This window comes from Varanus komodoensis, unplaced genomic scaffold (assembly GCF_004798865.1).
Source record: "Varanus komodoensis strain SLA01 unplaced genomic scaffold, ASM479886v1 scaffold46_3, whole genome shotgun sequence".
Taxonomy (NCBI): Eukaryota; Metazoa; Chordata; class Lepidosauria; order Squamata; family Varanidae; genus Varanus; species Varanus komodoensis.
In genome coordinates, this window is record NW_025336044.1 from 5,594,958 (window position 1) to 5,608,599 (window position 13,642).

At 41.8% G+C, this 13,642-nt stretch overlaps 1 protein-coding gene across 1 annotated transcript; it reads right to left on the reverse strand.

Moving 5' to 3' along the window:
* Nucleotides 1–321: 321 nt before the first annotated feature.
* Nucleotides 322–12,637, reverse strand: SNRPA1 (small nuclear ribonucleoprotein polypeptide A'). Its single transcript, XM_044445056.1, has 9 exons — nt 12,500–12,637; nt 8,234–8,381; nt 8,026–8,104; nt 7,369–7,415; nt 3,388–3,490; nt 2,389–2,468; nt 1,874–1,949; nt 1,049–1,142; nt 322–545 (listed from the first exon to the last, which is right to left on the reverse strand). Exons 1-9 carry the CDS (start codon nt 12,579–12,581, stop codon nt 487–489), a joined length of 768 nt encoding a protein of 255 aa, XP_044300991.1. The 5' UTR covers nt 12,582–12,637; the 3' UTR covers nt 322–486.
* Nucleotides 12,638–13,642: the final 1,005 nt, after the last annotated feature.

The following is a 13,642-nucleotide window of genomic DNA, read 5'->3' on the forward strand; positions in this document are numbered from 1 at the left end:
GAAAGATGAAAGCGGCACGAGGCACAGCGAATGGCAGTCGCAAAGACTGAACAAATGGCGGACGCTCCGCTCTTTATAGGCCATGGGGGAGGGGAGCGGAGCTTCCCGCCAAAAACCGTTAGCTTGTAATCTTCCGGCCAAAGGCACTGCGCAGGCGCAGAACCCATATGTGTGATGCACAGAGGCCACAACGAAGAACTTGGGACTCCTGACCTAGTCAGTATTGCTACTCAATTGTAACACTGGCAAACACACTGGGTGGTAATGCAAAGAAAGTAAAATTGCATTTATTTAAAGCAAACTGTTTACATAAAAATAGAATGCACTTGGAAAAAATGTTTTATTTCAAAATGTATAGTATAAAATTTACAAACTACAATAGTGCTTCTGAACAAAATCTAAACAAAGGACTTCTCTTCAGCAATAGATCACAAGATTTTGACAAACAATGGTATAACATTCTGCACTCTATCTACAAGTTGCATTTTAAGATCCATTGGCAATTGCATCTTCCTCCATTTCTTCTTCGGTCTCATCTGAAGGGCCTAAGAAACAGATAGCAGCTCATTAATATTGTAATACTACCTACTACATATTTTACATAAAGAATAACTGTATCCTGAAGTCTGAATTTACGATGCCTCAAAACAAATTTTCTGATTTGCATTACATAAAATCTGCAAATTCTTAACCTTTCTGTTGCCTCAAGCAAGGCAAACAAGATCCTTTTACAAATCATTACGGCCAGGAAAGATTCAAACATTTCCTTGCTTTTGAGCATTTGCAAAGGTGTGCAGAAGCCAAATCTCCCAGTGTTTTGGACTAGGGAAGCCCTCAACCAATAGTCGGTAATATTTGCGTTGAAATCCAAACATGTGAAAATCTACTTTCTGCTCGCCTGTTTTAAGGTGTCTGTATATCTTAACTCCTCTCTGCCTTCAATCTCTCTCCTAAAGATAAATATGTTTTTGAGCAGTAGGATGGGGGAATCAGTGACTAGCTGCTACTTCTCAATCATGCAAACAAAACTGCGGAAGCTGTTCCTTACCTGTTTTACGGTCTCTACCAGGTATCTGACCAGACTGTAACAAGCCCTTGAGCCTCTCAACTTCAGCCAGAGTTGTGGCATTAGCAATGGCATTCTTAAAGAGAAAGATCAAATGTCATTCATGCAGCATTGCCAGCACAGAGTTCAACACAGGAGAATGCACAATGCATATTTCAGTTACTGTCAGTTCACATCAACAGGATGTCAATGGTAAGTGACTTGACTTATAGCAGAGTTAACTGAAATAGCCTTCATTCTAAACCAGCCCGTCCCAACTTGGTGGCCTTCAGCGGCATTTGGACTGCGACTCCCAGAATTCCCACCTAGCAAGACTACTGAATTGGAATTCTGGGTGTTGCAGTCCAAATGTATCTGGAAGGCCCAAGATCAGGGAAGGCTGTTCTTATACAAAACTCCACAAGTTATCAACACTAGCTTAATCAAATGCCAGCTGGAATGTGGAGTTTTGCTTCTGTTATATTTTAATTTTTTGTTACATGTTCAAACATATATAATAGCTTTACTCTTTCAATTCCAACCTCCAGCCTTTAGGATTCGTTGGTTGGACCAATACAAATCTACATTTTTGCAATAAAAACCAAAGTGGTTACAGGAATGTAAGTTATTTCCCATTTGCTAGAAAAGTGAAACAATATATGTCACTAATGGAAAAGCAAGCCAATCTATTTTATGCTAAGTGTAATCATACACAAAATAATTGTAATATGATGACAGCAAATGCTTCTGTGGCTAGTTTTTGGCTATTTTTGCCCAAAGAGTGTTTTTTCCAAATAGACTCTTTTAACACAGGCCTGAAAACATTACCTTGATAGCTTCCACATCCCCTGGGGAGGGGCCAGCCTTCTTTTTGTCAGTTGGCAAACCAGCACCTGGGTTGAAGCTTAAGAAGAAAAAGTGCACTGTTAAATATAGAAGCCCACCACCTGCTTCTCAAGCTTCCATGGAGAATTATCTGGAAGCACCGATTTCAATCAAGTGTAGTATCTTATCTTTGTTAACAAACTGATACAATGAAGGAATAGCTCCTTCAGAAACACCAGCAGGGTGGCCTTCCCACATCCCTCCCTTTTACATACTTCCAAGCAAAAGACAAATTGTGCATATGGTCTAAGCTGTCAGCTTGTGTGCTGAATTGTTAGGGTTCGTGATGAACAAATGGGGTTCAGGAGAAAAGTACTGCATTCAAAAGTAAGGTTTGCTCTTCGAAACCTAAGCAATTTGGTGCTGGTTCATGTCTTTTCTTCCACCCAAGGGAGTTTCATTTGCAGTGGTGTTTCTGAAGGGGACCTTCCAGTTTAAAGTGGTTCTCTGTATCTTACGTTTTTGCTCTCCTGGCAATATCCTTTGCAAGCTGTGCACCCCGCTTGCCCTTGAACATTTTCTCTGCCTCCTGACGCTCCTACAGCGATACCACACACACAAAGTTAATGCATCATCAACAGGAATGAGCACACTGCACATAGCTTTTCCACATAAGAATGTGGCATGGTGAATACTACTTATCAACCCAAACACATGTAAGATGAAATTTTACAATTTGGACCTACTAAACTTATAAATCTTCTTTAGAAAGATCCATTTTACTGCTTACATCAGGTGGCAAGAAAGCCAATGCAGTATAGTGATTTGAGTGTTGGATTGGGATTCAGCTGGCCTAATGCACATGGAGTGATTTTGGGCCACTCACTGATTCTTACCCTAACCTACCTAACAGTGTTGTTGTGAAGATAAAACAGAGAACAGGAAGAAGACTATATATGCTACCTTGAGTTCTTTGCAAGAAGAAAAAAGGTGGCTTATAAATGTAATGAGCAAGTAAACAAATGCCAGGATCTTCCCAAACCTACAGTACTTCCTTTCTAAGAATTTAAATTTAACTTAAGTGCCCCATTGACATGAACAATTTTCCTCTGCCAGCCAGAGCCTCTCCATTTCTGGCAATGATCATAGATGCCACTTTAATTCAACTGAATACACAGGAATGTATATGCAAAATGCCCCACAGTCTTTTCCCAAAATAGCTTCAGATTTCATTTGGGATATGCTGACCAGAGATGAAGCAGGATATTTCTATTTTTCATCTGAATTACCTCTCTAGTGTAGAATACAAATAAGAAAAGCTTCTAGCTTTATGACTACAGATACATAAATTCTCATGAGATCAAGGTACCCACAGGATGCATCTAGGGTTACATTAATCCATATCTATTATGTTTTACTGCTGTTACCAAGAGATTAGAGGCTCCAATCAGACACAATGAAAAAATAGTATTTAATGCTCAGCTTGACAATGGACAAATACTTCACAAGAGACTTACTTTTAATTTCACTTTTTGGAAATCCAGCACTCTGATTTGTGGGATCTTATAGATTATATATAACCTATAATGCTTCTTATTTGTCACAGGATTTCTCAAAATACTAATGGAAAAAATGAAGAAGGATGTTATTCAATTCAAATACAGGCACTGTTGGAAGGGAATCTTTGGCTCCACTTCCACTTTTGACTAGTGTTTCCCACAGTTTTCCAAGTTCTGATTATTAATGCTGTAGTAATATTCTTCAGAGGCAAGGACAAAGGCAAGCATCAAGCCCAGCTTTCTCCTTAATTATGCCCTGATGCACATGTGTCAGTATCTATGGTTTATGTCTCCTGTGCATGCATCACTTCTGTTTTCCTGAACAACCACCAGATCCATGCAAAGTGCATTGTAGTAATACAGTTGAGATCAGCAGAGCGCAGATGAATGAAATCAGCTTATCCCTGTTTAGAGACAGGTGTACCTGGGGCATCAGTTTAAGGAGATAGAAAGCACTCCACACCACTGAGCCTCAAGTGACAAAGATGAGTCAAGGAGGATGCCCAAGCCCAGCCAAAACCCCAGCTGAAATGGATCCAGGCACTCTGTTTCATCCAAGAGTATCTGGAGATGGTTGGCCTTGTTCAGGAAGGGAATGTTTGTCACCAGCCTAAGGTTATTAGGGTTTTCCAGGCCCAGAGAGGGTTTCTTCAGGAATGGCCTCATCACTGCCTCTTTAAGTGGTATGAGACCCCTCCCTCTTGTAAAGAGACATTTGATCACCTCCCTGGCCCAGCTGGCTGCTCCCTCCCTGCTAGCTTGCATAGGTCAAGGGGGCAAGGATCTAGTACAGATTTGATTGCATGAACCTGTCCAAGAACCTTGTCATCATCTTCCAGCTGTACCAATTGTTCCTTACCCAAGAAAACTAAACTAGGCTTTACTCTGAAAACCTTGTCTAATACAAACTCTACAAAAATGGAGTCTAAATCCTTGTGGATACAAGATACTTTATTCTGGAAGTGCCTGAAAATTTATTAAGGCAGGCCTCAGAGAGGTCCCTGGAGTCAGCATATAATAGATCCTGGACAGCCCTGAGAAGCTCCACTGGGCAACAAAAAGAAAACTGAATACAGGCTCTGAGATGTTCCTTTGCTCCTTTCACTGCCCCTAAATGTACCCAACAAAAGGCACTTAGCAGGGCCTCCAGTAGGAATCCAGTAGGAATTTTTTTCCCATCCGCACGGAAGCCATTTTCTGTATTGCTTTACTGCTTCCTGGTCTGGGTGTAGCAGCATGAAGCTGTGCAAGCTCTAGTACAGAGAGGATGTCCAGGAACAACTGTGTCAACTGCCTGGGTCATCTCTGTATTTATTTATTTAAAACATTTTTACCCCATCTTGTATCCAAACTGGATCTCTAGACGGCTTACGAAGAACCAAAACTATAACAGCACAAAATAAAACAAAATTTCAATATATAAAAATATACAGTAAAAACAATTCTATTATATATAAAATAATCCAACCGTTAAAATGCTGGGTAATAAAAAGGGTTTGGCCTGGTACCAAAATGAATGAAGCCCCAGCACCAGACGTACATCTCTGGCAGGTTCCACAGCCAAGGTACTACCACAGAAAGGGCCTTTCCTGGGTAGCCACTTTTCTACCCTCTTTCAGAGAGAGATCCCAGAGAAGGACCTCAGCAGAAGATATCAAAGTTTGGGCAGGTATATATGGAAGGAGATCTTTCTTTAGATATCCAGGCCCTAATGGACTTTAGATGTGTAATACCTTAAATGGGGCATGGACTTCAATTGCTAAGCATCAAAGATGATGCAAGACTGAAATTGTGTGTTCACATCAGTAAGCAATCTTGCGGCTCTGCTTTGTACCAATTGAAGTATCTGGAGATTTTTGAGAGTAGCCCCATGTGGAGTATGTAACAATAGACCAATTAGGAGTATGGATTACTGTTACTAGGCTTTGCTTGTCCAGGTAAGGATGCAGTTGATGGACCTGCCGAAGCTGGTGGAAAGTGCTCCTTGCCACAGCAGCCACCTGGGCCTCCAGAGATAACTCTGGGTCTATGAGCACTCCCAAACTGTGCACCCTGACCCTTAGGGGGAGCGCAACCCCATCCAGAACAGGGCAAATATCACTCACCAAGACAGATGACCTGCCTCAATCAAATCCGGATTAAGCCTCAATGTATTGACCCACATCCAGTCCATCACACTGACCAGGCATTGATTCAGAACTGTCACTGCCTCAAATGAATTGAATGAAAATGAGAGGAAGCACTGGGTGTCATCAGCATAATGATGACACCTCAGCCTAAGCCTCTGGTTGACCTCTACCAGGACTTTCATGTAAATCTTAAATGGAACCCTGCAGTACTCCATGGCATAATTGCCATGGTGCAGAGCAGTAACACCCCAGCACCATCTTTCGGAATTAGCTGGTCAAGTAGGAGCAAAACTGGTCCTTAAGATCTTCTATGGAGGTCCTTCTCTGAGAATCTTCCTTGAAGGAAGCGAGGAGGCCCGTTACAAGCAGGGCCTTCTCCGTGGTGGCACCTCATTTGTGGAATATGCTCCCCAGAGAGGTTTGTTTGACACCGACTCTTTATTCTTTTTGGAGCTAGACCAAAACTTTTTTATTTAATCAGTATTTTAATTGTCGGTATTTAATCCTGTTTTAATCAAGTGCTGTAAATTGTTTCTATGTTCTTAAAATTGTAAAACATCTCAAGAATTTCTATGAAAATAAGACGTATAGAAATTTTTAAAATAAATAAACCACTGCAGGCAGCGCCTCTGACTCAAGCTGGACAGCCTATCCGGAAGGATACCATGGTCAAAGGTATCAAAAGCTGCTGAGGTCCAGTAGATCCAACAGGGACATAATCCCCACCTTTCTCCTGGCAAAGGTCATCCCACAGGGCAACCAAGGCAGTTTCTGTTCAAAAAACAGGTTCTGAGTCCAGGTTCTCTGTCTTCAAGAGAGGTCTGATGACCACCTCTTTCAAAGGGGTATTCCAGAGATCAACCAGGGATTTGACAGATTTGCCAGCTACTTCAGCCAGAAAGCCCCCAGAGCCCTGTGCAAGCCAATAGCCTTGGAGGTTCTTTTTAATAGGTTCCCCCATCCATGCAGACAGTGAAATCACCATAAGTCAAACTCAAGAGGCAGTGATCTGACCAGAACATAGCAGTCCCCATGATTTCCCCCAAGTCTTCCCTCCAAAGCCCTAGGAAGGGAAGAAAATAACCCCCAAGGGCTTTGAGCGAATCAATAGACACAATGTATGTGTGATTTGAGGGACTTGCCCTAGTGGCTGCTTCCAAAGGGACAACATTTTTGGAATTGTGGAATGCGCTCCCCGGAGAGGTTCGCCTGGCACTAAGCTTATATTCTTTACGGCGCCAGGTCAAAACCTTTTTATTCAATTGTTATTTTAAAAAATAGTATTTTAATGTTTTAACAGTCGCTTTTGATTTAATTTCTTTTTACTGGTTATATGTTATTATATTGGTATAGATTGTTTTATTGTATTTTGATTTTAATGATTGTAAGCCATCCTAAGATGCCATGTATAAGGGATGGCATATAAATGGTTTAAATAAATAAATTGCTGCCACAGGACAGATCCAGGTAAGCGCCTTCTCGAAAGGCACAGCTTCAAGTTGGAAAGCTGCTCAGCACAGTTCATTCTCCCCTCCCTGTTCCCAGTGGCAAAAAGGCAAGAGCCAAGCAGAGGTCTAAGGCAGGAGCTCAAAGGTGGCTTCAAGGACCCTGAGTTATTTACATAGTAATGGGAGTGAAGTTGCTTTTGCCCTACTCCCACTCTGCTGGCAACAGGAGCCTTCCATCAATGGGCTACTGCAACCTCAAGGTTTCAGGAAAATCCTCTGGCATCTTAAAGTTAGCAACTTTCAACTATAGCACAGACATTTGAAAGACAAGAGTGTAAGAATAGGGGAAAAAGATCTCATACCTTAAGTATGTCAGTGATTTGATGGTTGCCAAAGGATCTAGATCTCCCTGAATATGGCAAAACACAAGTGCAGTTAGTGCCAAAACATGCAGTACACTTTGCACAGTGTAAACACATCTTCAAACAAACTTATACATAAAAATCTTGCATATTTTAAACTCATTAAGAATGTTTATGCTTAACATTTACTGCCTGAAGCATTAAATATATCAGTCTGAGTTTTGCTGCTTCACATTGGTAAGGCAAGACTATTAATTCATAAAGTCTTTGAATCCTCAAATATATTCAAGTATTTAGAATACCAAGTATTTCATTTATGGGCTCCCTTATTTTTAACTGCCTTTCCATACTTCAGTACTCAATAAGGATTGGCATGAGGATTGGCCTGTCAAAGTCCAAGCAGAATTGAGCCAGTTCAGTCTGGTTCTGTTGTCTCCCAAAGCAAAGTAGAATTCCCTCTGAGGGCAACAGAAGTGAAGCTGTTCCAGAACAACATTTTGTTAGTAGCTAGTTTTTGATATGCAAAAGACAAAGAGACTTTATGAGTTAAGAAACAAAAAGAGGAGGGAGAGGAACATTAATGATCTTAGAAAATCCTGGTGATTGTGTATATGGCATTTTCTTACTTCAGCTTATTTCATCCTTCATTTCACTCACCAATTCCATTATGTTATTGTTCGTAAGGATCAGTTCCCTGAGATTTGGTAAAGATTGTTCAAGTGCCTCACCTATTCGGCTAAAATAAAAAGAAAGCGAAAGCCATGAGATTTAATTAAATAAAAAATGGCATAAAGTAGTTGGCAAACTTGCACTTCTAAGAACTGACACTGTGACCTCAAAAAAGTATATTTGGAAACATACCCACCTTAACCTGTTGTTATTCACCAACAATGTTTTTAATCTTTTCAGCAGCGGAAACCCATCTAACTTCCGAATTTCATTGTCAGAGAAATCAATAGCATCAAACTGGTCCAGGGTAGCACCCAAGTTTTCAATCACAGGGATCTTATACCCTGATGAACCAGCAAGAAACAAAAAAAGAGAAAAACATCAGTTGCAACAAATATAGGAAAGCAGAATTGTGTACCTTGATTATGCATTAGATAGTATTTGACATCATATTCTTGCAAGAACCCTATGAATAGGTCTGAGAGGATTAAGAGAGAATAAATAATCAACTAGGAACTACTGTCAAATTGGCTGACAGCAAGTTCAGAACAGAAGAAGTAATGTGTTGCACAAATTCACTATGGGTTATTTGGGGTGGCTTATAAGCCCAGCTGCTTCCTTTATAAAGCATTCCAAAAGTCTATGGCTTGTAGGGCTTGTTAGCTATCCCGATTTTGTCTTATCATTCTCACCTAGACAACACGACAACATTCACAACATGACACTTTTCAACCTTCTCTAAAATAACCAGAAACCAAGCAGTAAAAAATGCCAATAAAAGAATAACATATTGAAATTAAATGTAATCAAATATAACTGAATTTTTTAGAGAACAATGTTTAATTCAAATAAGGCAATTGAGAAATCTGCTGTTGCTTCTGAAAAGAATACTTGATAGTCATGGCTGCAGTGTTGATTCCAAGAGATGAAGTGCTGCACTGACATCCATTCTATTTCTCTGTTATCAGTGACAAGACTGAAAAACTCTTTTACACAAATATGTGGTAGAAAATAGGAGTAACAATTTAATAGCTCTGTAACCCTACCTGAAGGAGTGCTTACGTCCATATATGCCCGCCCGCCCCTTGAGATCAGCTGGAGAGGCCCTTCTCCGGGAACCCTCCATGAAGGATATTAGGAGGGTAAGTACTCGGAGGAGGGCTTTCTCTGCGGTGGCACCCCCCCCATGAAATGCGCTCCCCAGAGAGGTCCGCCTGGCACCATCGTTATTTGTTTTTCGGCGCCAGGTGAAGACCTTTTTATTTAAACGTCATTTTAATTGCTAATATTATTTATTTATTTTACATCTTTGGCCAGGTCGTCTCAAATTATATTGTTTTATATTGTCTTTATATTGTTATTATTTATTGTTGTGAGCCGCCCCGAGGCTTCGGCGAATGGGGCGGCATAGAAGCTTCCTAACTAACTAACTAACTAACTAACTAACTAACTAACTAACTACTAACTAACTTAAGAGACAGATATTCTTTTTCCAGTGATATCCAAAACTGTAACAATAATTGCATTTTATGTTTGGACGTCAGAGTGACATCAGAGCTCCTTCCCACCTCCTGCTTCAATAAGCTCAGTTCCCCTGGGAAGCACTGAGTGAGTGGGAAGAGCAGGCCGAGTGCAGTTGCTTCCTGATATGCAGCTGTGAGAATGCTGCTGCTGCTGCCACTTCCACTCCCTCAGCATGTCATGCAAGTGGCCCCAAGCTGCCTGGCTCTGGTCTTGCACCACCTGACAAGGAGCAAGGAATGCCTGGAAGATGGCTGTGTCGCTCACCTTGTCAGGTGGCACAAGACCAGAACCAGGCAGCTTGGAGGGGGCAGCAGCAGTGCCGGCAGTATTCTCTGAGCTGATCATAGGAGGAGGAGGGAAAAAGCTGGCACAGATCAGTTTCCCTCGTGCAGCTAAGCTCGAGCTGTTGCTCTTATATGCCACCCCTCTGCAGCTCCTCCTCAGAGCTTTTTCGTGGACTGGCAGGAAATCTTTTGCAGACCAGCACCAATCTGACTGAAAATCACTGATTTAAATCACTAGTAAGATTAGGTTTAAATCAGGGTTTTCTACGTGCATGCCAGTCTGAACCACAGGCAAAGAAACTCATTAAAACATTCCCAAACTGGGCCTCTTTTATAGCCTGCTATCATTATAGGTTTTCTCCTCCAAGGAAAGAATACTATGACAAACTTCCAGCTATACGCAAAAAGATCTAAAGACTTGTGGAATATTCTGCTCAAAAGGTTTCACTTTCATTTTTACTGTTTGCCTCTCCCTCCTCACACTTAGCTTCTAGGGCAGATCTATTCCAAAAACCATTTTCTATTCATTGAATTTTTTGAAACTTAGTACTTAGGGTTGGTTGATTTTGCAAAGGGACGATGGGGTTAAGGTCCTTTTCTCAACTTTTCATGTTTATTTTATAATATTTTTGATGTGAAGAAGAGACATGTGATTTCTGCAGACACAAATTCACAGTTCTGAGAACTGTAAACCATGCCTCTGTGATAATATCTCTAGACAGAAAATTTGCCCAATAATCTTACAGAAACCTCTGGAAGAGCATTACACTGTGAATGGATTAATGGAATTAATTTACTGGTGGGGGGAACAAACATTGCATGAATATACACCTCATGCTACATAATTAAAAACTACTCATTTCAGGATGAATAACCTTTGGACTATAATGTATCTTAAACAGAAAATTATCCTTAGATAGATTTTTTCCTCAAAAAGCATTTTTTTAAAAAAATACAATTTAAATTAAAAAATCCAATTGTATGTCTTGAAGACCATCTGGCTGGTATTCTTGGAAAGAGGATCCTCAATTAAATGGGCCCTTGGACACAGAAAGACCTTTAGTTGCCCTGTATGATGACCTATGCCAGCAGAGAAGGCAGTGTGACCCTGTTGATACTCCAAGGTCTGAGTTGGGAGTAAGGGCAGGTTCAAAGCTCAGGAGTCCTGCTTGAAACATCTTTGTCATTTAAGGCTCAGATGGCCTCAGTGGCATGGAGTGACTTATACCAGCTTTAGCTGGTGGTCCAGCTATGCCCCTACCTGGGTAGGGCAAGATTGGTTTCAGTGAAATGTGGTTGCCAGAGCAAAAGGAGCAATAGGTATGCATGTTTAAGGTCAGCTCTTGTGCACTTGCATTGCCTGCTTGTATTATTCTGAGTCCAAATCAAGGTGTTGGCTTTAACTTTTAAAGCCTTATATGGCTTGGGACCACAATCTACCTGGATGCTACTCTTGATGTTGGTGGTGTTCCTCCAAATGCCAACTCTGAGAGAGGCATGAAGGGCTGCAACTAGGCAGAGGGCTTTCTCAACTATGCCCCCCCCATCTTTGGAATTATCTCCCCACTGAGGCCTAATGGGCACCAACCTTGTCATCTTTTTGGTGCCAAGTTAAATAATCCTTTATGTTGAATCTATTAGAGGTAAGTATCAATATTCAAGGGTTTAAGGAGATTATCTATACCAGGTGTTTTATAGGAATTCTCTTCATCTGATGTTGTTTATGTTGTTTTGGCTGTGTTTAGTTTTGCTTTTACAAGTTTGGCACTTTGGAAAGATGCTATGGTATTTTATTGTACTGTTTTTATGAACTGTTGTAAACTGCCTAAACAGCTTCAGTAATCCTGACGAAGAATCAGAGTTTGGACAATAGCCCTTACAGAAAAATTACGCACAATAAAACTTCATTTTAACTTCATTTTTTAAATACGCAGTTTACTCTGTACTGCTGCTTTACTTCCATGCTGATTCAACTTCTATTGTGGCTCTATTCATTTTGAACTTGAATTTATACTGTGTGTTTTAGTTTCCCCCCTTTACTTTGTTAACCACCCAGAGAGCCTAGACTACTGGACAGTATAAGAATGAAACAAACACATTAAATGGAAATATTGCCTGTGGAGACACTCTTTGGGAAAGCATTGTATAGGCTTTATGAATCAACCAAATAAGATTTATTGGGCTGAATATGGTACAAAAAATGAAATAAGAAAGTAAGTTAAAATATTGTAAAGAAGAACACATGAACTTAACGTTATCCCACGCTAGTACGGGAGATGAACCATGTTACGTGTTTCATTCTGTTAATAAAAATAAAACTGACTTTTTTTTTTAAGCACCAGAACCGCGAAGCTTGCTTCTGTCTGCCCGCTCTCCATGTTTCAATAGGGAGGGGAAGGGACAGCCCCTACCCAGGACGAAGATCTCCTAAACTCCACTCGCACGCGCTCTCACCCCAATACGAGCGACGGATTCCTCGTCGCGTTCTTCATGCCCAGAGGAAATATTCCTTCCACCCCCCCGCTTAGGCCTACTAAACCCGCGCGACCCTCACAGGTCACCGCCTCAGAGGGAGCCTCTCGGCTTCGCCTGCCCGCCTCCGGCCTAGTGAGGCGAGACAGCACGACCTTCGGCGGCCTCCTCCGGATCCTCACCGCGCAGGTCCAGCTCCCGGTCCCGCACGGCGTTGGTGTACTGCGCCGCCTGCTCGATGAGCTCCGCCGTCAGCTTCACCATCTTGCTCAACGCGGCCAAGATAGCCGAGGCAGGGCCGGAACGGAAAAGGGGAACGCGCATGTGCTGCGAGCATGCGCAGCCCAAGGAGCCGAGTTGCCGAGCTACGGAGCGGCAGGGGCTGAGTGTCGAGCTCTCGAGCGACGCTTGCCCGTTGCCCTGGTAACGCCCTTCCCTTTGGGGCCTAGGTGGGCTGTTGGCCTGATTTTTTCGAAGCCGAAAACCATCAAGTGGCCTGAGAGGGTGAGAGGTGTAGTGGATACAGTGTTGGACTGGACCTCCAGAGAGTAGGTTTCAGGGCCCTCCTCGTCTATGGAGCTCATGGGTGACTTTGGTCCAGCCGCTGCCCTTCAGCCTAAGCTACCCTACGGGTAGTTGCTGTGAGAATAGAATGGAGGGCAGCAGGAACATAAAAGCTGTCTTAGGGGAAGAAAGGTGAGATGTAGATGCAATAATGAATACAGAAATATTCAGAAGCTAGACCAGAACTTTATGTTCTTCCCCAAAGAAGGCCAGTACGGATGCAGGAATCTCCTGACTCCTCCCAGATACAAATAAGTTCAGTGCCATGTAGGTAAGAATTTATATAAATATCGTACATCCATATTGTAATATATGCACTATGTATTTATTTTGACAGTTGGACAAAGTCTGCTATTAAATGTTACTCTGGTGATGTCATAAGATCAGTTTCCTATATTGTATTTACCAGCATGCTTCCAAAAGATGCAGGTGTTGCCAATTGCAGCACCCCAAAACACCCCAAAAGTAATTGGCCAGAGGAAGGCCACATAGTAAAAATGCCACAGTTATATTGTCCCAGAAGGGAGGGCAGATAAGAACAAAATGAACTTTGTGTAACCCACAGCTAACACACTAGCCTGACCTCGAATATAGTAATCAAAGGGACAGTGGAAACTGGTTCTAGCCACCATGAAAGTTGCAAATGTTCAGGGACTAAGAACATGGCAAGCCTGTGTGAATCTCGAGTAGATAAGAACTAGACATGGGAAATGCCCAGTCCTTGACAGAAGAAAAGACTCTTTGAAGCTAGCAGCAGTGGG

What these genes read in the sequence shown, in the direction of transcription:
- SNRPA1 (XM_044445056.1), bottom strand. Translation starts at nt 12,581, where the DNA reads ATGGTGAAGCTGACGGCGGAGCTCATCGAGCAGGCGGCGCAGTACACC. An exon ending in CCGGGAGCTGGACCTGCGCG is followed by an intron (nt 8,382 to 12,499) that starts GTGAGGATCCGG and finishes CTGGTTCATCAG; the next exon opens with GGTATAAGATCCCTGTGATT. An exon ending in TCCAAAAAGTGAAATTAAAA is followed by an intron (nt 2,469 to 3,387) that starts GTAAGTCTCTTG and finishes GTATCGCTGTAG; the next exon opens with GAGCGTCAGGAGGCAGAGAA.